Below are 26,035 nucleotides of genomic sequence, written 5' to 3'. Positions count from 1 at the left end.
TTTTATCGTAAAATTATCAAAAGGTATTTTCCAATCATTGTTGTTACCTTTAAAATGATTGATATGCAGAGCGAAGAAAACAAGATGTGTTTGTGAAACACTGATGTCCCCGTATAGCAGCGTATGGCAAATGTTAAAGTTTCTCATATACATGTCAAACTCCAGGTCAGGAGATCAGAAATGTTGATACCCAAAGAGAGGTCTTGTCTCGAGGAATATACCTGTGAAATTTGAAAGCCCTAGCACCAACTATTCAAAAGTTATGGCGAAGGTTAAAGTTTTTTAAAGTAAGTAAAACCTCAAGGTCAAGGTTAAATGGGAAACCAAGGGAAGGTCTTGTCACAAGTCATACACATGTTCGTGAAATGTGAAAGCCCTAGAACCTAACGTTCACAAGTTATGACCAAGGTTAAAGTTTTTTAAAATTAGGTCAAACTCCAAGGTCAAGGTCAATAGCAAACGTGTTGGTATTCAAAGAAAAGTCTAGCCGCAAGGAATGCGCATCTGAAGTATGAAAACCCTAGCACCAAATGTTTAAGAGTTATGGCCAAGATTAAAGTTTTTCAAAAATAGGTCAAACTCCAAGGTCAAGGTCAAAGGGTCAAAATTGTTGGTATCCAAAGGAAGGTCTTGTCACAAGAGTTACATATGTGAAATATGAAAGTCCTAGAACCAAACATTCACATATTATGGCCAAGGTTAGAGTTTTTTAAAAGTAGGTCAAATTCCAAGGTCACGGTCAATGCCAAAATTGTTGGTATCCAAAGGAAAATCTTGTCACAAGGAATGCACATGTGAAGTATGAAAGTCCTAGCACCAAATGTTGAAAAGTTATGGCCAAGGTTAAAGTTTTTCAAAAGTAGGTCAAACTCCAAGGTCAAGGTCAAAGGTCAAAGTTGTTGTATTTAAAGGAAGGCCTTGTCAAAATGAATGCACATGTGAAGTTTGAAAACCCAAGCACCAACTGTTCAAAAGTTATGGCCAAGGTTAAAGTCAAAGTGAGCCAAACTCCAAGGTCAAAAGGTCAAATATGATGGTACCCAAAGAAAGGTCTTGTCACAAGGAATACACATGTGAAATATGAAAGTCATAGTTCCAAACAATCAAATGTTATGGGCAAGGTTAGAGTTTTTGCGGACAAACAGACAGACAGACAGACGGACGGACAGGGCAAAAACTATATACCCCCGAATCTTCGATACGGGGGCATAATAAAAAACGCAAGTTAAGATAGAAAAATAATAAGGAAAATTTCAACATACAGTTAAAATCCAATAGTTCGAATATCCGGTCAGGAAAATTAAGTTTTCCATCAAATTTTGACAAGAACATGAAAATATTAATACGCATATGCTTACTATGCTGTAAACTTGCTTGATGTTTATGAAAGTCAAATCACATACTTTATATTTTTCTAAGAAATAAGCTGGGCAATGTCAAATTATGTCTTACATTAAATGCACTGAACGTTGCATTTGCAATGCTTAATGATATTTCTATCATTAAGCGGCTTTGTATCATGCGCTGTTGATACAATGCTTGCACTGAAAAGAAATATATATCAATTACTTTTTGCACAGTTACTGATGAAAAACGAGGCAATTTTATGTTTATGTTAAAAAAGATGAAGTAGTGAGTAATTAATTATAAAACACCTTGATTAAATAGTTCTCTTTTAATTTCATAATTAACATCGAATAAAAATTCAGTTATTCTCTAAAGACCGATATTTGAACAAATTTGGATTGTGACATTGTCTTATCAAAACATACTCGTCATATTCTTTGCTTCCCTGTCAAATAGCAGGGGTCACTTTAACTGCTGGGTCTCTGAATCGAGTATTTATGATATTCTTACATTGAGAATTCGCTTACTTCATTGTATTGCTTGAAAATCAATATTAAGCAATGTAAAACTATACATGACTGGAATTATTAGAGACGTATTTGTATTTCCTTGACAGATTTTGATATCAAGCTCTAGAAATATGCCCTGCATTATATTTAGTTTGCTTTTTTAACAAATAAAAAAATACATGTAGTTGTAAAAAGCTTATAAAAAGAACATGGGTTAAAAAGATAACAGTAACAAATCCGGTAATGTAGATAAAGCAACACTCTTCACAGATACCAACCAATTATATTCTCGGATGTGATTTTGACAGCCCACTTCGCCAAATCACAACAAGTAGAAAAAGTATAAATTGGTAAACAAATTTCTTTTCTAGAGTTCTTAAAGCATCTGCCATGTATACGTACATACAACAAATTGGAATTATATTTCTGTACGTAAGTTTTGTGAACAGTCAAAAGACTACGAACAATTCGGATTCAAACAATATTTCCGACCTTCAGAATAGGGTTAACATGCTGGAAAGAGCTGTTGGGAGAATTCTGACTGGGAAAGACCATGCAAATTAAAGATTTATCACCAGGGTAAGTCATGAATGAGGTTGTAAATATGCTGTTATACTTTTTTCTCTTTTGTTTCCTTTGACTCTCTTTGTTTCCAAACGAGTAATTTGTGCAAATAATGAAAATGAAATTATTTAGATTAATAGAATCGAATTCATAATTTTTTGTGTGTGTTTCTTTTCCTTTCAGGCATTCCTTCATTCAACGCCACGCTTGTAGCCTTCAGTGCACGATCCGGAAGTACATCTGGAATAAGTGTTGGTTTCACACTGAAGTTCTCTCATGTCATCACTAACCTGGGAAACCACTACAATCCGACGGACGGAATTTTCATCGCACCTGTTCATGGATTGTACATGTTTCACTGGACAATGAATTGTTTTACTACTGGTAGTAATTACTGTGGCACGTCTCTAATGATCAATGGTTCTGGAAAAGGTCAAATATACTCAGGGGAGGATGCTGGTAGTTATTATCATACCGGTTCAAACTCGGTTATTGTCGAGGTTCAAGCAGGAGATCATGTGTGGATTGAGACCAATACTTGGTCCAACGTCCGTATTCATACCTGGTCTTCTTTTTCAGGATTTCTTATGTCAATGCTATGAGTAAGCATATGAGCAGAATAAATATCCCCTCCCCCTCTTTCTAGTTAAATATTCAGAACATTGATAACGTACATGAACCAAACAAATAACAGTCCCATAAGAGATCAATTGTTTGTTCTAGATGTCTATACAATTTAGTTTTAAGTATGTAATACATGTTTTTAATTTTGCAAATATTTTGTCGTAAATAAATGTAAACTTATCAAAGAACAATTTTTTTTCATTTCTGTATAACTTAATTATTGGGGGGGGGGGGGGGTCTGAGGTCACGAAGTGACCAAATCACAAGTCTCTCCTTGTATGTTAAGAAGACAAACTAAGTGCAGTTATGATGAACAAGATGACCTGAAATTCATTCGTCCAGGATCGTTCTGATGCTAAGATGGGGCTATATTAAATACTGAGAATCTATTGAATTCATTTGGTGAAAAGCAATTAAAAAAGCATGTTCTTCTTCACCCTATAACTATAGTCCTGCTGGGCACATTATTACTGGTGACGTAAATATAGTTAATAATGAGGACCTTAGATCATTAATTTTAAAAGGTCCTAAATATAGGGAACCCCGATCCTTCAACTGGCGTCGGAATTTCATAAATATTATGGATTCTGTAGAGGATTACGCCAGGCGATGGGCCAGACATGAAAAAGAAGACCTTGACACTTTGTCAGAATGGATTAAATGTATCAGATGTATGTTAAAATCGCGCATTAAAAGATTGAGGGGCAATATGAGAACCATCTATCCTTCTGTATTGTCTTTGTTTGTAAAGCTCATTATATTAAATGTATTTTAGAGGAACTTGGATTTAATTCTACAAGTGGTAATCTAACTTATACTCATAGTTCCCTTTCCAAGGAAGAAATTCTTCAAAATCATATGTCAGTTTTGAATATTTTTAATATTCCAAACAATCAAAATAAATTTGAATTACCATATCTATATTGGATTCCGAAACTTCATAAAAATCCTTACAAACAAAGATACATAGCGGGTTCCAGTTAATGTTCAACCAAGCCTCTTTCTTTACTCCTCACTAAGATATTAACAGTAGTGAAGGAGAAACTTCAAGAGTACTGTGCAACAATCTATTCGAGAAGTAGTGTTAATCAGATGTGGATACTTAAAAATTCCAAGGAACTTTTGGAAAATTTGAAATCACAAGATTTTACCAAAATCAACAGCTTAGAAACTTACGACTTTTCAACTTTATACACAACCATTCCCCACAATAAATTGAAGTCCAGGCTATTTGATATCATTGACAGCTGTTTTTTCAATAAAAATGGAACTCGTAAATTTACTTACCTTGTCATTGGACATTTGCAAAATTATTTTGTTAAAAAACATTCTGATTGTACACACAAGTACTCTGAAGTTGACATTAAAAAGATGCTCGAGTTTCTGATTGACAATATCTATGTGGTTTTTGGAGACCAGGTCTTCCAACAATCTATTGGAATTTCCATGGTTACTAATTGCGCCCCGTTATTAGCAGACCTTTTTTGTATTCATATGAGGGAGAATTTGTCCAAAATCTTATACGTGAAAAGAAGAAAACACTTGCTTTGGCCTTCAACTCGACATTTAGATATATCGACGACGTATGATCAATTAACAATGGTTATTTCCATTCTTATGTTGATATGATATATCCCGGTGAGCTTGAGATAAAAGATAGCACAGAATCTGACACATCTGTTTCATATTTGGATATTTTACCTGAAAAAGACGTCAATGGTAATCTCACAACACAGCTTTATTTTAAACGTGATGACTTTAACTTTTAATTCATCAACTTCCCTTTCTTATGCAGCAATATACCTTCATCAACTGCATACGGGGTTTATATCTCTCAGTTGATTCGATACGCAAGAACATGCTCAATTTCTAAAACTAGGTAGGTTATTGACAAACAAGCTGATGAAACAAGAGTATCAGCAGTCTCGTTTAAAGTCATCATTTCGTAAGTTCTATGGTTGATTCAATGACCTTGTCAGCAAATATAACCTATCATTAAGTCAAATGCTGACTGACGTTTTTCATACTAATTGTAAAGCCATTATGTACACACTGAATTGTCGACGGATTTTTCTGTTATTTCCCGATCATGACAAGGAGCACAAGGCGGGTGTGACCGGTCGGCAGGGGATGCTCACTCCTCCATGGCACCTGATCTCACCTCTGATGTTTTAGAGGTCCGAGTTTGCTCTGCTTCTGATTTGTATTGTTTTATGGACTTTTGAGCTTGAATACTGTTCGTTATTTCCATATATTTCATGTACATCTGTAGTAATCAGCATGCTGGTAATTGGCAAAAAAGTTTATCATTGACCTAGATACTCATTATACACTCATAATACACATAAAGAGCATACGTGACAATAGTAAGGTTTCTTTTTTTTTCTTATAGTTTTTTAGACTGTCATTCGAGTAAATGCTATTTTTATAGCTTTTTATAGTCAGAAAATGTGAATAGATCTTTCCCTACATTTTTATCCTACTCCAAACATCAGAGATTTTTTAATGCAAAAATGATATACCTGAAAAACAAAAAAGATTTATTTTAATAAAGTTAACAGTGACCTTTGCACCAAGATGTAAAATAAAGCTAATGGACTGTTTGATGTAAGTTGCAAGTACATGTACTTCTAATAGCATAAAAAGGTTGTTTTGATATGAGCACTTTATTGTCTTCCAATACCAAATATTCAAACGAAGGGAATATTTTTTTCTGTAAATGTATCTGGGAGATACACTTGATATAACTCAACTATTTGTGTGTGTGTGAGAGAGAGAGAGAGGGTGTGTGTGTGTGTGTGTGTGTGTGTGTGTATTAAATACACTCTACGATCAATTAAGTCATCATGTGGCAGAAATTTTAAGCAATGAATAATAAGAGGAAAAACAGGTGTTACTGAAAAGCTTTATTTCTTCATAACAAATCTGAAGATCCATATAATCTAAATTAAATAATATTCTGTACAGACGAAATGGAAAAAAATATTATTCTGTGATTGTATTTGCATTTTAAAGATTTCATTTTCGTGTTCAGTTAAAGAATTCATTAGATTCTAAATGTTACCGTGTATATCTCCAAATTATCTACATTTATCTTTTCGATTAATATATAAATATGTACAACATAAACATATTCATTGCTTCTAGAGTATTGACAGGAGACAACCAGTGAACGAAGACTGTGCCTGAATGAATATATTGGACCAATTCTCGGTTTGTACCCAGACATGATTCCCCGCTTGCACCTCCACAATCACTGTTTTAGATCCTGTGTGATGATAACCATTCCCATTTTCTCCGGAATATAGGTAACCCTTCCCAGCATTATTAACCCTCAGCGAAGTGCCACAGCTATTACTGCCGCTTGTATAACAGATCATGGTCCACTGAAACATATAGAGACCGTGAACAGGTGCGACAAAGATTCCGTCTGTCGGATTGTAGTAGTTTCCTAAATTAGTGATGACAGAAGAAAACTTCAAAATGTATCCAGTGCTTATTCCCGCCATGTCAGAACCGTACAATGCACTGAAAGCAACCAGTGTTGTGTTAAAACCAGGGATACCAAATCCTGAAAAGAATTTTACTGCAAACATGTATATCACTACATGTATATGTGGTTAATTTTGGCATAACTCGATAAACATTTCTCACATAAAATTAGCGCCATTATCACAGAATTATTTATTCATTGATCATTAAATTGATGTGACATATTGCAATTCAATTCAAATTTAAAAAATGCTCTTTCCCCACATTGCTATTTTAACAGGCACGTAGCAACAAGGGGGGCCAGGCAGCCCCCCCCCCCCACTTTTTTCCAAAGACTCTTTTTACTATTTGAAATGTTAATTAAAAGGCTGGTTGAGCGCCACCCCCACTTTTTGTTGTAGAATAGTCAGATAAGGGTTTTGTGGTAGTGTATGAATAAAATTTAGTGCTGAAAGAAGTTGGAAACCCCCCCCCCCCCCGCACACACACACAAACACACGAAATAGGATTTTCGAGTTCGGACAATTTTTAATTTTCCTTTTTTTTTTTTTTTAATTTTTTTTTTTTTTTTTTTTTTTTTTTGCTTGTCAAGTTTCTTTCAGGTAAGTTGAAATTTTTTTCTCTGCCTGCCCCCCCCCCCCCCACTTTCGAAAATGTTTAATGAGTGTTTTCAATTTAAGAAGAATGTAGCTATGACGGTCTGGACTTTATTGAAGAAACTGCATATATTGAAATGATTTAATGCAAACATTATGTTCAATTTTCAGTAAGGCCCTTAAGTTATTGAATTATATAGTAGTTTTAAATTAACCATTAAAAAATATCAGGCTCGTCGGAAGCAATTTCAGTTGGGGAGGGGGGGGGGGGCACAGCCATACATCAGTTGACAGTTGAGGGGGCACTACAAAATTTTCCTGACAAGCAAACAAGAAAAAAAAAAGAGGTCATCAGACGTTTTTATTGAGGGGGCACAAGCATATAGTATCTATATTTACTATAGCAATCTATATATCGGCAAAAATATTGGGGGGGGGGGGGCACGCCCCCCCGTGCCCCCCCCCCCCCCGGTTCCTACGGCCATGAATATAGACATAGATTAGGAAAAATGAAGCGAAAAATAAATCTTACAATAAATTATTATTGAAAGTAAAGCCAAATATATAAAATCAATCAAATTACCTCCACCTCGAATCTTTAAACCACTGATATTTGTAAAATTAACATCATCTTTCCCTGTAAGGAATTTTCCTACGGCTTTTTCTAGCAAGGCCATTCTATTCTGAAGGTCGGACATGGTCTTCTGATCCGAGGCGTTGGTTGTGTTTTGACCACATACAACAATAGAGAGTAGAAGGATCACGAAATGGTACACATACATCGCTGACATTGTGAGTGTCTAGCTTATTTGATGAAAAGACCTTAAGTATATCTGATATTTTGTCAGAATGAGATAATGTAGGGCTGGATAATTATCAAATAGGCCTATTTAGTGGTTCTTGCCAATTACTTTTAAGTTAATACAAGCGTATTTTGTTAGAGTATACATATGAGGAGGTGGACACAGGTCTATATATATATATATATATATATATATATATATATATATATATATATATATATATATATATATTTCTTTTTCTAAAGAATACTTGGATGCAGGGCACACATTTTAAAGTAATCTTTAAAGTAACTATGGTTACTTTTTATACCCTCACGACGAATTTGTGTAACCCATTTCCGTCATTCTGTCAGTTTTCCGGACTATTTGCTGTATTTATAGATAATAAGTTGATTATTGGTATTATCTTTTTATGTGTCATGGGTACCAATTGCATCCCATCAGTAGCTTATCTCTTTTTATATTGATATGAGCAGAATTAACATGTTGATTTACTTGTATCAGACTTTTAACCTTGGAAAGTGAAGAAGATTAATTTTCTTTACACGTGAAAATGGGATCATGCATTGGCAAGAATTAAAGGCAATTTTTGAGAGGAAATAAAGTGACAACATCAGCAGGGAAGTGTTTCAAGAATGTTTTGTATAAAATACTCTGAGATAAGCCGTTTTAAAACAAGATGTGTTTGTGAAACACTGATGAACCCGTATGGCAGCTTATGGCGAAGGTTAAAGTTTCTTCAAATGCAAGTCAAAATCCAGGCCAAAAGATAAAAAATGTTGATACCCAAAGAAAGGTCTTGTCTCGAGGAATACACCTGTGAAATTTGAATGACCTAGATACAACTGTTCAAAAGTTATGGCGAAGGTTAAAGTTTTTTAAATAAAAGTCAAACGTCAAGGTCAAGGTCAAAGTGGTTGGTATCCAAAGGAAGATCTTGTCACAAGGATTACATATGTGAAGTATGAAAGCCCTAGCACCAACCATTCAAAAGTTATGGCCAAGGTTAAAGTTTTTCAAAAGTAGGTCAAACTCCTAGGTCAAGGTCAAAGGGTCAAAGTGGTTGGTATCCAAAGGAAGGTCTTGTCACAAGGATTACATATGTGAAGTATGAAAGCCCTAGCATCAACCATTCAAAAGTTATGGCCAAGGTTAAAGTTTTTCAAAAGTAGGTCAAACTCCTAGGTCAAGGTCAAAAGGTCAAAGTGGTTGTTGGTATCCAAAGGAAGGTCTTGTCGCAAGGATTAAATATGTGAAGTATGAAAGCCCTAGCTCCAACCATTCAAAAGTTATGGCCAAGGTTAAAGTTTTTCAAAAGTAGGTCAAACTCCTAGGTCAAGGTCAAAGGGTCAAAGTGGTTGATATCCAGAGGAAAGTCTTGTCACAAGGAATACACATGTGAAGTTTGAAACCCTTAGCTCCAACTGTTCAAAAGTTATGGCCAAGGTTAAAGTTTTTCAAAAGTAGGTCAAACTCCAAGGTCAAGGTCAAAAGGTCAAAGTTGTTGGTATCCAAAGGAAGGCCTTGTCATAAAGAATATACATGTGAAGTTTGAAACCCCAGGCACCCACTGTTCAGAAGTTATGGCCAAGGTTAAAGTCTCATGAAATTTTGCAAAAGTGGGTCAAACTCCAAGGTGAAGGTCAAAAGGTCAAATATGATGGTACCCAAAGAAAGGTCTTGTCACAAGGAATACACTTGTGAAATATGAAAGTCATAGCTCCAACCAATCAAAAGTTATGGGCAAGGTTAAAGTTGACAACAGACAAACAGACAAACGGACAAACAGACAAACAGATAAACAGACAAACAGACAGACAGGACAAAAACAATATACCCCCGGGATCTTTTGATCCAGGGGCATAAAAACAAGTCCAAAAGTGGCACACATAGTGCATGTGTATCTCTTTGATCTGCTGATTATTTTTTTCATCGTGTTGTGCAGCTATTTGTAAACATTTATATCAGAATACAATTTAGTTTGAATGTTTTTACATTTATAGGATATCATAATTAAGATGAAAGTAAGTATTAAAATGTCCGACTAAAACGATTTTAATTATATTTTTCAACACGAAAGTTTCGCAGTTTTATGAAATTAAAAAAAAATGAAAATAATTTATGTGAGCATTGTTTTCTTTTTCTTAGTCATTTGCGCAGGAAAATCATTCAGACCCAAAAATCATGAGATTTTTTTTTTTTTGGGGGGGGGGGGGGGGGAGGGAGGGAAGAGGGCGATATTTCCTCAAATTATTTGAAAGTCTGTTGACTGCTACAAATGAGAAGACATGGATTGAGTCAAGAGGTGTCATGACACAAGATGAAAGGGGACAATATGATGAAAGAGGGTGTGAGTAGCATGATGAAAGAAGACAGGGGGTGACTTACATACAAGTAATATCAGTGGATGGGCTCAAATCACAGCTAAATGACGAGCAAAAAAGTTTGGCTAGAAATTGTCTAATAAAATTTTTTGCATAATTTGATTATTGATAATATGTTTGAGCTTTTAGGAAGGGTGTAACTACACCTTTCAATGCTAATTATAAGGTATAATTTAACTTTTAAAATCACTAAAATTCAGGAGCTTCCGGGGGCCTCACCCCTTGAGCCCCAAACAGGGCTTCGCGCTTGACCCAATGCCGGTCTTACGGCGGCCCTCCAGAAACCCTGTCTCTGAAAAACATTCGCGCTAACCCAGATTCTCGGGTTTTCAATCCGATACCTCATTCTCTATCCAGAGTTGTCTTCCGCTACGCTCCATACACCTCTGTCAACGCTCCTTGTACAAGTTTAAACGGTGAAAATTTGAAATTAAAATAGTAATCAACTATTGTAATTATCGATAAAGATGATAATTAATCATTTATTTTAAATCTATCATCCCTCAAAACAATATATTTCTAAATTTTTAAGGGAACTATTTTTCGGACTAAAAATTAAAAACTGAATTTAAATCCTCTAGAAGGGTAAAGGATTAAAATAAATCCTGTTTTCAGATGAGAAATATAACTAAAATCGATTAATAACACATTTTTTGATCATTTACAATTTTTTCAAGAATGTTGTATAACAAGCGTTGACAGAGGTTATGTGGGAGAGTAGCGGGAGCGACAACTCTGGATAGAGAATGCCGATACCTATCACAAAAGTTTCTGAGGAACAAATAAGCGTCATTTGGAACGTCATTTTTTACGTCATTTCAATATTTCCTTAACCTTTGATTTTCTGTGTCTCAGTTATTATTCAGAAAATTTGAATCAAACTCTACGAGGGCTGTTCGGAAATTATTTCGACGTTTGCTCTTATTCCATTAAGGAAAGAGATAAATTCATGAAAATTCGTCATTCTTATCAAGAGGAAATAAACAAATGTGCAAAATTTTACGTCACGCCAGCCGACGATTTTTTTTTCACATGTTGAAGCGATTGGGAAGCGTTAAAGCTATAAATGGCATATCTGAGCTAAAAAATAAAAATTCGAGATTGAGTGTATAGATGAACATATTTGTTATTTACGTTCAAATTAGTCGCCCGCGTGGCGCAGTGGTTAGAGCGTTCGCTCTAGAGTCGCGGAGTAAGGAGTTGATCCTTACGTCGCGGGTTCGAATCCCACTGTGGGATGTGGAGACCGGTCCTTCGGATGAGACCGTATAAACCGAGGTCCCGTGTCGCAGTAAGTGCCAGCACGAAAAAGATCCCTCACTGCTAAATGGCCTTAAGTGCCCAGTATAGGAAAAATTTGCAGCTCTCCACCGGCAAGTGGTGGCGTCTCCATATGAGTGAAAAATCTCGAGAGGGACGTTAAACAATAAACAAACAAACAAACGTTCAAATTAAAATTTTCAACGATTTTTAACTTGAATAACTCCACGTTTCTATAGTTAAACTGACTTTAAACTGTGTCTGATATTTAAATGCGGAGTCGGTAAAAAGAGCCAGGTACGTTAGCTAATGTCAACAGGCCCTGCAAAATACATGAAAAATTATGTTTGTGTATCACAGCTGTCCATGTATATTTATAAAGTTTATGAACCAAAGTCTTCGTATATGTAATTATTTGGGCGGATCCAAGCTTCGTGTGCTGTTATGTAGTATCCAAACCTATGCCGTATCCGGAAAACAAGTAATTATCTTCACTTTTCACTCGGTTTTTGGGAAAATTCGATGTGGCCGCAGGCATCGACCACAAAAATATTTTAACCAGAAATACTTTAACATAAAAGGGGTTGATTTATACTGGTTTTGTTCTGGTCGTGGGCTGCGGCCACAGTGAATTTTGTAAAATTCTGATGCTAACAGTCGTCTGCTTTACGGATCTTGACATGAGCTGGGTGTTTTATTAATATTCTGAGAAAATGAATAACAATAGGATGCATGCTTACTTTGTAGAGAATCTAAATGATATAAAGAATTAATTTAATAATTCAGTTGTTCAAAATTCGTTGTCGCGACCACCTTTTTTACTTTCGTTTTCATTCCAGGCAACGACAATCCGGAACAAGCAAAACATACTTACATGTACAATGTATACATAATACATGTATTATAACGTCTAAATCTTAGAAAGTAAGTTGTAAAAGGGTATAATTGAAATGTTATTGTGGTTGATGATTTTTTATAAAGACATCTTATGTGGATTTTAAGGCCATAGGCGTCGGAAGCAAATTGAAAGTGGGGTGGCTAATTGAAAGGGGGGGGGGGGCTAAACCAACGAAAAAAGGTAAGCCCAAATTTTCAATGCCTATATTATGTCTATCTTTGCAAAAAAAGTGGGGGGGCTAAGCCCCCCCTCCCCCCCCCCCCCCCGGTTCCGACGTTGTATAGCTAACTCTAAATATAGACGTCATCATTGTTTACATTAACAACGTACAGTGACGTGCCAAAAGTTTTCTCCATATTTTGGTATTTCGTTTGATATTTCACTATAAACAATACCGTTGTTTAATCAAACATTTATAAAAAAAATTATTAAGAAATTTCATAGTAAAAGAAAACAGCGCTCAGATGTAATATTTCAAATTTACGTCTGTAAAAATACATGCACTGGAAAGTTTACACTTTTCAATGCAAAGGTGATTTTTTAAAATATTTTAGCACTAACCACCCTTTCTTCGAAAGCTTTATATGTACATGAATATACCAAGTATATTTTAATTTAAGTAGGAAATGAAAATCCTTCAATGAATTAAATGAAATAAATTCATATACATCTTATACATCAGTTAGAAATCCTTTTATTATGATTTTTTGTCTTTTCAAAAAACAACTGAAGTGATACTTAGTTGAGAACAGTAGAGTATATAAGTATATGCTATATATATGTTCCTAAAAACAACGAAAAAAAATGAGGGTAAATTGAAGGAGAAAGAGTAAGGGGGAATTAAATTTACCTATAAAGTTTTCCTTCAGAAAATTTAAGATGAGAATAAATAAATGACTAAGATGATACCCATTATAATGGAAACTTCTGAATGCGACAACTTCATGTAGTTTTAAGAAATTTTAAAATGCTGAAAAAAAATATATATTAATAATATTATATATTCATATTATCTTTATTTGCACAAGTCTTTGAATTCTAACTCAGTCATTACACCCTCCCCCCTTTTAGGATAGTAAAAACTCTCCAAAATATAGATCCATTGACTCTTACTTAATCAAAATATATTGATAATAAAAATATCTTCTTATATTATATAGTTATATAATTTGATACTCATTTGTAGGAGGGGCGCCTGGCTGTCCCGTTTAGGTTATTGTCATTCTTGATATTCTTAATTTTAGCAAATAAAATATACAAAATATTGTATATTTAATTTCATTTGCAAAAATAAAGTTAACCAGGAAGGGCACTATTTATACGCTTATATATCATACTGAAAATCTCAGAAATAGGGGAAGTAAAACTACTGGGGATCTGCAGGTGCCCCCGAACGACCCTTGCTTTTGAAATCCCCTATCGCCACCAACTCAGGTGAAGTACGTACCAGGAAGATATTTTCTTTTTAAGAGAGAGATGGAAATAGTTAGCATTATAATATTTATAATCCACAAATAGATACAGGCACGTAAAATCAAGGGGGGGGGGGAGGGGGGTTGCCCCCCCCACAAGTTTTTCCAGACATAATTTTTACCATAGCAAATGTTTATTGAAGTGTCCCCCATCTTTTTGCTGCAGTGCAGTTAAATAAAAAAATTGGTACCGAAAGAAGTTACCCCCCCCCCCTCCACGAAATAACATTTTCGAGTGTGTACATTTTTTTGCTCGTCAAGTTTCTTTCGGGTAAGTTGAAAAGTTGAAAAAAAAATTCTCAGGATCCCCAACCCCCCCCCCCCTCCCCTACACACACTTTCAAAAACAATGCTACGTCACTGAGATACTGATTTCAAATTATAATTTCTTGATGTTGTTTGTCCCCAAATGATCAACAGTCAGGTTCTAAATCTGAAACCACCAAAGGAATAACTTCAGCATGAACCTGGTTGAAGCGTGTATTAATGTTGAGGAGTATTGGTATAAACTTTAATGTTCCATCTCCATTCGAGGTCGATGTATAAAAGATGGACTCGTGTTGCATAGTAGATCTAATTTATTCTAAAAAGATTTTTTGTTAATAGCATCAACCAATATAGACTTGTTGACAATTTATAACTTCAACATCATTTGTGACAAAAAGACTGTATTTATTATAAAAATCAAAGTCAGATTAGTTAATTTTTTTCATTGTTGAAAATCAATGATGAAGTTAGGAAGATGATTTTGATTTATTCTTCGTTAGTTGACACCTTTGTCAGTGGTCCAGATTCAAAGATCAATTTGAAAGGTCATCGTATATTAAAAGAAAATACTGGTGACAATAATGAAGGCATGTCACCTAGAGCCTCTGACTCTAACCTTTAATATGTTTTTACTATAAACAAATATTGGAGTTAATTAGAATTTCAGGATTCTAAAGTCAATGATCTTTACTAGATATTTCTGAAGTTGCAGACACATAGTATTGATTTAAATTTAAAAAAAAAGGAGGGGGGGGGGGTCAGAATCAAACTCGAAAATCCTATCTGTTGGGGGACAACTCCTCAACTTCTTCCACAATCGATTTTTTTTTTCATACATTACCACATAACTCCGATTTTAACTAAGCTGCAACAAACAGTGTGTGTGTGTGTGGGGGGGGGGGGGGGGGGGGAGCTAATAGCCTTTCAGTGAACATTCTCAATAGTAAAAGGTAATGACTAAAAAAGGGGGACCCCCCCCCCCCCCGATACGTCTTGCCTGAGTTGTTAGTAATATCATTAAATCCTGATAATATACATGTAATTCCTGCCCATTTTTTGGCTGCCCATTGTTCTATTTTGCATGAATAATTTAATATTGTTTTCAATTGTTGTTTTTAATCTCGAAAAGGGCGATTTTTGGTATTTTAATATTATAATTCGAACCTAAGTGCAAATAGGTTAAAATTAATGCTAAAGAAAGTTATATTTTACTGTTCTTGTTTGTTAATAAAATTTAATTTCAATGATCTTTTTGCATTGTCTATCTTTTATTTAACGTTCCGGGGAAAAAAAATTAAAAACAAAATTGTGGAGAAAAATGGTCTGCACATTAAGCAAGCAATTTTGACTGCAGATATGATATTCAGATGAATCGACACTATGGAGGTCATAAATTCTTTTAATTAAAACGTTCTTTTTGTTCAATATTTTTTTTGAAGTAAATAAACAATGCAATGTACGTAAAAAGTTTAACATCTTTTACATATAAAATACAATGGTACATAAAAGTTTTTTTTTTAAAATATAATTCAAATTGACGGCAATAATGACGTCATAGTGCTCAAAGCGGTTAAATGCAATAAAATACACCCCATCTTCAGAGGGTTATTGCAACTAAACTATAAAAGATAGATAAGAATTGCTAATATATCTATAAAGTGTACATTCTCAAGTCATTTCTTTATGACTATTTTTAATTTTCAAAGGGCCGATTTGCCCTACTAATGTACCTGGCTCTTTCTAATACCTATGAAACGCGATTGATTTAAATTGTGTAATTTACAGAAAAGTCCTATCTTTATATAAAATAATAAAACAAATAGAAAGATTTTTTTGATTTTAGTTACTCTGAACTTATCAAAAATACGCCATATATGACTTTAACTCTTATTTCTCTTTCGTCACATTAAACATTCAAGAAATAAAATTCTTTCTTTTCTTAAACGGTTCTTAAAAATAATAAAATAAAATGTGTGTTGTTGTTATCCAAATATAAAATTACATGAAGAGTCACATACAGGTTGACTTAAAGTCACGCAGTAATAATTGATGGCCATCGGAAGCCTTCGTTATTACTCTGGTTGAATTATTTGAAAGAAAAAATATATATCAATGAACAAACAATGAAGAATTTCAGGCAATTTATTGGATTTTTTTAATTTCATTTCATTATATTTATTATTATTATTATTTATTTATTTATTTATTTATTTATTTATTTATTTATTTATTTATTTGGCATTCTTATTGTTTTCGCAGGTCGTTTAGTCTGGACAAGAGCTCTCCACAGCTCTCCACAAAATTTAAGTTAATATGTTCACTGTGCCGTCTTGACGTCAAAATTCATTTTGTCGTCGTTATAAGATTTCTTTACCGTGCTTAATTTTTTTTATGATCTTCGTATTTCACAAAATGAAGTCAATGTAAAGTTGTAAAATTATATACATCATTTGAATTATTTTTCGCTCTTTCTGTGGGTCCACCTGGAGTTTGAACGTAGGTGTTTCATATTTTCAATATCTGATTTCGTGACTGATCCGAGTTCCCCTACCACTGACACATTAAATATCATGGATGAAATTGCGAAATACTTCTTGCTTTAATTAATTCTTAGTGCTTATCAAAAGTTTATGCCAATTTTCACCAAAAGGCGTTCAATAGAAAGACGAATAAACATAATGTCTCAACGATTTCCGAACAGCCCCCGTATATTGATTATTTTATACTATATCCTTTCATTTTCCATATATATATATATATATATATATATATATATATATATATATATATATATATATATATATATATATATATATATATATATATATATATATATATATATATATATTGCATTAGATGTTAGATCTACTAAATAAATAAAGGTCACGATTTTTCTATTGTTCGGCTCGTTCGTCAGTCTACAGATTTTTCCAAAAATCCGACCATGACAAGGAGCACACAGGGAATGCATTCTCCTCTATGGCACCTGATCCCACCTATGTTCGCTGAGGTCCGTTTTGGCTCTGCTTACAATTTGTATTGTCTAAATTGCATTGTTTGAACATAATCAGTGTTTGTTATTTTTCACATTTCTTTGAAAATAATTTATGTTTCTTTTAAATAAAAATAAAAATACTCAGGCTTCAAATTTCAAACTGATATATAATCAATAAAATAAAGTTAGGCATAAAATAAGTTCTTTATATGAGAAAGGTAAAGTAAAGCTTAAATAATGAAAATAATTCCTAAGCATTATTTTTATCCTGGATTCCCTGGATAGTTTTATATTATCACGTATTTGCTTGATTTACAGTCTGCTTGGTGCTTACTAAGCGCTTCAGTTCTATCTACTATAAGATCAATAAGAGAGTCCCTCCAAAGGATGAGTACTCGTAAATGTCGACATTAGACCAATCAACATTTTCAATCCAAACATGACTTCCTGCAGCTACTTCTACAATCACTGAGTTGGATCCAGTATGATAATAACCACCATTAGCGTCTGCTGATCGTATTCTTCCTTTCATTACATTATTTATTTTGAGGGCTGTACCGCAGTGCGTGCTTCCACTGTAGTAGCATTGCATGGTCCAGTAGAACATGTAGACTCCATGGACAGGTGCGATGAAGATTCCATCGGTCGGATTGTAGTGGTTTCCCAGGTTGGTGATTACAACATCAAACTTCAGAATGAATCCTACGCTTATTCCACCATGGTCATTTTTGAACCTAGCACAAAATGCAACCGGTGTGCTGTTGAAGACAGGAATGCCTAGATAAAACACAGATAACATGTTGAATTTGATAATACATATATCTCCTTAAATAACATTTGATATTCATATTGCATAAAATGATTACAATGTTAAATTGCATAGACTTGAGTTATAGATGCGCCCATCTTTAAAACTGAATACATTGATAAGACAACCAAAATTAGTTTTGACAATCACTTTTACATGAAGTTGAATTGTTTTATATTCCGATATTTTTTAAGGGGTATTGATTGCATTAGTAAAGGTGGGCGACATTTGCCAAAATGCAAGTGTATTAGTACTGCATCCGGACATAGTTTCACATGAAACACCCAGAAAAAAATTTCGCACAAAACAATTTTGATATTTTCATTTGTGTCCGTTTTTTTTATAATTCTTGTTGTCATTGTTCTCCCTTTTTAAAGTACATCAAATGGATGAAATAAAAAAGGATGCATTGACAAAGAGAAATCAAATTGTTCATCATGAGATACATGTAGGACGAGGGTAACACTATGGTCTCAGAGTGAGGATTCTGCGTTACTATGTTAGAAACCGAAAAGTAACTGTCTCAGTAAGAATATCCACTCACAGCCAAGTTACTCTTTATTGAATGCCTTCAGAATGTACCGAACAGAAATTATCTTAGAATAAGAAAATCAATTTGTAGCTCATTTTATACCAGCGCTCGCTCCGTGATCGGGAGGTCGTGAGTTCGAACCTCGGCCGCGACTGACTAAGTCGATAAAAAATAGGTAGCAACTGTTCCTTCGTCATGCGCTCGGCACTTTGAAGTGAAAGTTGCGGGTCCTTCGGATGAGACCTTAAAAACCGAGGCCCTTTCACGGCAGGCGTTGGCACGATAAAGATCCCTCACTGCTCAATGGCCCTGAGCGCCGAGTAAAGGTAAAAAATTTGAAGCCCTTCACCGGTATATGGTGACGTCTCTCCATGAGTGAAAAATTCTCAAATGGGACGTAAAACAATATACAATCAATCAATCAATCATTTTTATACCACAATTTAGATCAAAATCTTGGAAATAGCAAGGAAAGTTTGTACAGGTATACTTTCTATATTTAAGAATTCATCTGAAATTAAATCATAAAAATGAGATCTAATAAATTGCAATGCTTTTTTTTTTTTTTTTTTAGGAAATTCCAAATTAATGATCGTTTTTTACCTTTCAAATGAACTAAAGGGAACAAAACATATACCCAATAACTCAGCTTGATGAAATCAAACCCAAGGTATGTACGGAGAGTGATTAATAATATCTATTTTGTAAGGACGAATAACGGATATGAATAAATCAATACCCGAACCATTTCATGGACAGGACATAAAAAATGGAGACCTGATAATCATTCAATATTTATAAGATTGTTGAGAAATTGGCGTTTCTGATTGGTTGAAAAATTTCTTCGATACCTGCAACAGTAAAATTTTACCAATTAGGAACTACATTTTTTATAGTATAATGGCTGACTTTACATATTTCCCTTTCCAAAATACTTTGTGAGAGAAAAATGAATTTTTTTTTTACGCTATTTTCCTCAATTTTTCAACTTGTCCGATATGTTCCTGGCTTATTTCCTTCTGTTTTTCCCCGAATCATCCCTCTTTGCTGAACAAATCAGATCGTATGCATGGCAACAATGCGTTACGAGAAAGAAAGGAAGAAATCATTAAACATATGTTAAATGCTTACCATTTGAAATAACTTGTATGAACAATAAAACTATTAAGAAATGTTTATGCCGCCATATTAGGGATATCTTGCTAATCTGTTAATTCTATGGAATTGCATGCATTGAGAAAAACTACATTGAGAAAGGAAGAAGTTCCTACCATGTTAAGAAATCGACAAGAGACTATACCTTACCAGATTTTACAGCCAGGTGTAATGCATGGACTGGTTGTGATACGTATATAAATGCTGGGTTTGAAATTTAGATTAAGAAATGCGCAAATGAACTCCAAACTTTCTCTGACCAAGAAAGAGTTTTGAGGGTTTATTTTGTGCAGCCTCCCTTTACATTTACGAACCTTAAGAATAGCAGCTAGCCGGGAAAAATTACAAGTACATACAAACCCAACGGTATATAACAAAAAGTAGTAATACAACTGGTAAGTCATTTTTGTTTTATTGTTAGAAACAGCTGGTAATGACACGTCAATTTTTGAACGTTGTTAGTTCATTATGTATTACTCCGCGTATAAATATTTAGGTCAAATATTGTTAAAGTTAAGCTACATATTGGGAAATCATTCGTTTTCATGTTAAATCTCATCATTGAAAGATAAATACTAAATGATAAGAAATGAATCTATTTTTTTTTCTTTAACCGAGGTTTCAAATAAAACATGGACGGAAAACTTTTTCATCAATGCGTGATGAAGTTTTGCGTGTCAAAGTTTTCTTTGATACCTCTATCCAAGAAAAAAAAATTAAGATTCATTTCTTAAGTCGTCTTACCTCCAGATGTTCTATTGCTTGTCAGGTTCACTTGGTCTTTCCAGGTAAGAATTCTTCCCACAGTTCTCTCCAACAATGACAATCTAACAGACAGGTCTGGCTCGGCGTCTGAAGCGTTGGTGGTTATCTGACCGCACAGGGAACTGAAATAAATAGACAGAACACATAAAATAATGTTGAGATACATGTTGTCTTGATGCTAAGGTACAAGTGCTTTTGGAATATACATATACCGCAGTTTATATAGTTTTGTTATCTTTTAGGTGTAACCTTAAATGGGTTGGTTATTTTGATGTATTAAAGCATACGATTGGCCTGTAGCTTCGTTATGTAAATGTATGTGTAAATATTTCCTAAGAAAATTATAAATCAGATCATTTATCATCTACATTATATGCATTCCGTTAAGATCGTTTAATTACAGTTTGAACTCATGAATGCTTTGCAATTATCTTAACAATTGAATTTGCAAAGTGGTTTTTATTAAACAAAACAAACTTCAATCATCGTCAAAATATATATTTAATTCAATGAAGGGTGAGTAAATCTAATATGCAAAATACATCGATTGCATCGAAACAGTTTGATAACAATGTTCAGTTTACAGTGGTAATAGACAAAGTCTGTGAGAAAGAATCTGGGGGGATAAGACGAGCCATGTGCCCATGCCCATTTTTTGGCTATGCAAGAACATTTATTGGAAAAAATCTCTCAATTGTTCAAGTTTACTTAAGCATTTTAATGTTTACCGTAGTTTTCAAAATGATATTTATATTCTAAACAAGCTAAACAGTTGACTTCCATTTACTGTCACAAATGTCTAACATGGGTAAGGACTTCTATTAATTAATCTGCATATTGAGTGTTTACACTTATTGTGGAGATATTATAAAAATGTTAACATCGTATATAATGATAATGGTGATCTAGAAGCGCTTTTATTTAAAATAAATAAAAACGGGAATAAAAGTATTCAAATATCTATTATAATTTTTATCCGGCATTTTAAATAATTTACTGTAAATAAGTTCATTACTACATGTATATATTTTATTTCCAGTGAAAAATATATTATTCCTATAGACATTGTTTTATGAAGTAAAACAAAATTAAAACCAAAGAAAGCAAAAAAAACAAAACAAAACAAAACAAAAAACAAAATCAAAAAATCAGAGCATGACTCGAACACTTTCCTCAATAAACGTCCCTTTAAAGAGCTCCTCGCTAACCACTGTACCACGGAGTCACACATACATACCCATTTAAATAGCATACAGTTCTCTATATTTAGCAAGCGTATTTGGACTTACAATTTTTTAAGACCACGGTGAAAATTTAAGTAAGTTAACTTAATTTTTTATGTAGAGTGGGTCTTCGTACCAAATATTTGCAAGTGTAAAAAGCAACATCTTTCCATTGCCTTTCATTAATCGTTCTCAAAAAAATGGTACGATGACCCACTCTATTTAAAAAATGTAGTTATATCATCCAATTTATGTCAGTTTTTGTGAAAATTGAGCGTGATGCCATTTTTTTGTGTTAATCAGAATCATTTTCGCTATTACAGTATTCAGGTTTTGTCAAATTTGTATGCAAATGGTAATAAGCATTACATTAATTCAACAAAAAGTGAAATTTTTGTAAAATGAATTTATTGATTTTTTATCGATCGTTATGTAGGCATATGGCTCGGCTTATCCCCCCAGTTTCTTTGTTTCTTTTTTCAACACCATTATGAAATAAAATTGAGGCAATTGTAGGAAATGTGGATGTATTATTTGGAATTAATTTAGTTTCTGATCACGTGTCTCTAAGATCATGTTTGTCTAATGTCTTACATATTAAATAGGAAACTCGATCTTTTTAGTCTATCTTTTAAAAAACACGCGATAGGATATTAGAATTTTTTAAGTTTTTCTTTGTTTTAAATACAAAGTTGAATTGATGACCCATTGTCATGAATGGTATACACAACATTTTGTTTTTGGACTTGACAGCAACATCGAGATCCCCTTTGATGTACATCTCCAAACCTGTCTACGCTCGATCGATACTTACACTAAATGGACGAAAAACAAGCCCTTATTATCAAAGGCTTCGAAATGGCAAGACTCTTCTATACGTTTCTCTTACTTCAAGATCAGTTTGTTCAAAAAACGTGCTAATAAAGGTCAATTAGCATATACTGATTTTACCCAAATGTTGATATTAGAGAAGATTTAATTTGTGTTTGCATACAGTATGTGATGATAAGTGTTTGATGGCATAGATTTACGGTTGTCAGATTAGGTTTCTTTATTAAAAATAATAAAGGAAATATCAAACTTTGGTGAAGATTTTGTTTCGAGGATCGACTCAACACCGAAATTGTTTAACAAATAAGGATGAAACTTAAGTACGCAAACAAACTCTAGGGCATCTGGAATATTGCGTTGTATTCTTAGATAAACTTAATACTTTATTTTTTTAAAATTTCTACATGTATTTTAAAAAGTGTTTTAATTGTGGTACCAAAGATAAAATGCTATTTATATATTGTTTTCAATATTGTGATAGAGTAACTTTCAAATTGAAACAAACTACAATAGTTATAAAACTAGACGATAATCAAGTTCTGTGGTTTTATAAGTAAATCCCAATTACATCTTTGAAAAAGATCCTACATTCGTTTACAAATCGTCTATGCATATGCGATGTATCGAATTTATTTATCTCCATATCAGGCTTCCAAGGCTTATGTTTACGGAAATATTTGTCACGAGCATTAATGAATTTTGAGAAATATGATAACATTGGTCATAAATGAGTAGGATCTCATAACATATCGTCTGACATCTAATAGGATCTAATACTTCCGGCAATGTGTAAGACTAGTATCAAATTACATGTCATAAACAAAAAAGTCATCTTGGCAGAAAATTTAATGTCGTAAAAGAGATAAATACATGATATTTGCTACTTAATCTCTTCCTTTTCTTTACAAGGTTTATACAAAGCATATTCATAAAATGATTTCGTGTAATAGACATAAATACAATGTACGTTTTTCATATACAGTTTATAGGTATTTTTTATTTGAACATAATTATATATATATATATATATATATATATATATATATATATATATATATATATATATATATATATATATATATATATATATATATATATATATATATATATATATATATATATATATATATATATATATTAGGGATGTCAACGAATATTCGAACATTCGAATATTCATTCGATGAGTTGATATTCGAATATGAATTTAAGATTCGAATATTCGGTGTTTTTTTGTTTGTTTTTTTTAGATTTCATAAAAAAAGTACTGTGATTAATAAATGTTGATAAATTTTTATTAGAACAGTGCTGGAATTATCCCTGTTTTATTTACTAGCGATCAATTTCGATCGCCTGATTTCTTTCACTGCTATCTTATGTATCTACTAAATTATTTTCTTTTCAGTAAGGTGTTAAAGAATTATACAATAATGCTTTATGTATAATACAAAATATACTTTTATAGTTTTTATTATAAAATCTAGAATTTAGGACAACAAAACGAAAACCCTCTTAGAATGCCTAAAAGACGTGAAGAGTATACTTATCAAAATAAATTTAATTGATCATTGAATGAATGTCCGATAGAATTAGTCTGTATTTAATATTGTAAAGGGCTCAATTTCAGAATAAATGTGTAAATTACTTGATTATCTCGGGTTGTACATAATCCTGAATTTTATATTCATTATCGGGAAATTAGTTAATTACCTAGGAAAATTGTCTATGGAAATATTTGTTTATATTTTAAAAGCGTTGTATCGAAGATTATAATCATATCTCTTATTAGGCTGATAATTGTAATTAATTTCACGTATTGAAATCTGAACACAATACGACTATCCTGCCTTTTGTAAGACGACTGGTTCCTCAGTTGGAGCTACTATGAATACACGTATCATTTGTTAAATTGATACTTTTCTACATTTAAATCAATTAATATTTATTTCAGACATTGACAAATTTCAAATGGGATTCCTTATTGTACACCCACAAAAGTCTTCATACAATTTTACTTCCAATAAAAGAATACCTACGCAAACCTATCATGAGAGAATGATGATGCATATTTAAAATAAACCAGATTTTATTTATTTTATCGAATATTCGAATATATTCGAATACTTTCATTGAATATTCGAATATGAATTATTGACAAAATTGACATCCCTAATATATATGCATGATGGTTTACAATAAATTCTTATGATTTTCTGGAAAATTAGACTCACTTGAAATATACGCTATTATTTATCAATATTTTGTTACTAGGCATCATTTGTCTCATATTTTTTTTTTATGTTAGGTACTAAATCAACCTCATGAAAAAACTTTGTTTTCATTACTATCTTCACATCATTAATTTGTACACGAGACTTGCATACATTTTATATGGTAATAATGTGGATTATGATATGGGACAAAATTTTATGCATGATAAATAGTGATTCACATAAAAGTCTACAGACGTGTCAAATCACATGTAAAATGAAAAACATGAAGATAAAGAAAAATAACCATTTAAACAATACAAATTGATAACACAGACCTCTGGATTTGAGTAAGTATATTGATGGAACAGGGATATCAACAGTCTCGTTTAAAATCGGCATTTTGCAACTTCGAATACAATGAATTTGTCAGCAAATAAGATCTCGCGTGAAGTCGAATGTTGAATTGACTGACATTTTTTCATTCTTTTTGTTAAGCCATTATTTACACTCTGAATTGTCTACGGATTTTTCCGTTTGCCCGATCAAGAGATTGAGTACACAGCGGTTTGATCAGGGATGCCTACTCCTCCATAGCAAACTGATCCAAACAACGGATGTTTTATAGGTCTGTGTTTGCTCTGCTCCCGATTTATATTGTTCCAATGGACTTTTGAGCTTGATTACTGTTCGTTATCTTCCTATTTTATGTAGGAAACACAAATTTTCATCTTCTGGTTTCCAGAGGAGAGAATTTAAATTGTTAAAGCTCGCGTAATCTTTTTTTCTGTTTTTATGGAGTGCGTTAAAATATGACAGATACTTATGTAAAAGAACAAACAGTGATCGATCTAAAAAAAAAAAAAAAAAAAAAAAAAAAAAAAAAACAACAAACAAACAATTCAAATCTTTGATCAGGGCATACTAAGGATTTATACAGAAAACAGCAAAAAAAAAAAAAAAAACTACGAGATTTTAAATTTCCCGTATGTAAAATTCAAGACATAATATTATGTATTATACTTTTTTCTTATAGAACGCTTTTTATGACCCCCGCTTAAAGAATTTCAGAAACACATTATGACGAAGTCAGTTTCCTTTGCGTTGAAAGATTATTTTAAAAGGAGTTTTTAGAATAAGTTATAAAAATATTTTACTTGTAAAATTTAATTTTGTTGAATTTATATATGATGTAAATTCATTGCTTTAAAACTGTAAATACTGTTTATTTCACAATGCTGCGCGAAGTATTGCGCAATGGAAACCCCATTGGTCCCCTTCGTGCATTGCTAATTCTTTAATT

The 26,035-nt window shown here is 33.0% G+C and overlaps 3 protein-coding genes across 3 annotated transcripts in view; 1 reads left to right on the top strand and 2 right to left on the bottom strand.

Annotated features, from left to right (window-relative positions):
- Positions 1-3,131, top strand: part of LOC133196748 (complement C1q-like protein 2) — a 140,199-nt gene extending 137,068 nt beyond the window's left edge. The window contains exon 2 of the mRNA XM_061332608.1: positions 2,604-3,131. Within this exon, the coding sequence (XP_061188592.1) occupies positions 2,604-3,022 (419 nt within the window). The 3' untranslated portion in view covers positions 3,023-3,131. The remainder of the gene's footprint in view (positions 1-2,603) is intronic.
- A 2,823-nt stretch (positions 3,132-5,954) lies between these two features.
- On the bottom strand, positions 5,955-7,945 carry LOC133196746 (complement C1q-like protein 2). The gene is made up of 2 exons (XM_061332606.1): positions 7,716-7,945; positions 5,955-6,615 (listed from the first exon to the last, which is right to left on the bottom strand). The coding sequence occupies exons 1-2, from the start codon at positions 7,921-7,923 to the stop codon at positions 6,188-6,190; spliced, it is 636 nt and encodes a 211-aa protein (XP_061188590.1). The 5' UTR covers positions 7,924-7,945; the 3' UTR covers positions 5,955-6,187.
- A 9,413-nt stretch (positions 7,946-17,358) lies between these two features.
- Positions 17,359-20,643, bottom strand: LOC133196744 (complement C1q-like protein 2). The gene is made up of 2 exons (XM_061332605.1): positions 20,451-20,643; positions 17,359-17,988 (listed from the first exon to the last, which is right to left on the bottom strand). Exons 1-2 carry the CDS (start codon positions 20,635-20,637, stop codon positions 17,567-17,569), a joined length of 609 nt encoding a protein of 202 aa, XP_061188589.1. The 5' UTR covers positions 20,638-20,643; the 3' UTR covers positions 17,359-17,566.
- Between the last annotated feature and the right edge of the window lie 5,392 nt (positions 20,644-26,035).

This window comes from Saccostrea echinata, unplaced genomic scaffold, assembly GCF_033153115.1.
Source record: "Saccostrea echinata isolate AGI-Se365-2 ecotype Australia unplaced genomic scaffold, CSIRO_AGI_Sech_v1 ptg000030l, whole genome shotgun sequence".
In the NCBI taxonomy this organism is placed as follows: domain Eukaryota; kingdom Metazoa; phylum Mollusca; class Bivalvia; order Ostreida; family Ostreidae; genus Saccostrea; species Saccostrea echinata.
This window is presented reverse-complemented; position numbering and strand designations above follow the sequence as displayed.

What these genes read in the sequence shown, in the direction of transcription:
- LOC133196746 (XM_061332606.1), bottom strand. Translation starts at nt 7,923, where the DNA reads ATGTCAGCGATGTATGTGTACCATTTCGTGATCCTTCTACTCTCTATT. An exon ending in TTTAAAGATTCGAGGTGGAG is followed by an intron (nt 6,616 to 7,715) that starts GTAATTTGATTG and finishes AATTCTTTTCAG; the next exon opens with GATTTGGTATCCCTGGTTTT.
- LOC133196744 (XM_061332605.1), bottom strand. Translation starts at nt 20,637, where the DNA reads ATGTATCTCAACATTATTTTATGTGTTCTGTCTATTTATTTCAGTTCC. An exon ending in AAGCAATAGAACATCTGGAG is followed by an intron (nt 17,989 to 20,450) that starts GTAAGACGACTT and finishes TGTTTTATCTAG; the next exon opens with GCATTCCTGTCTTCAACAGC.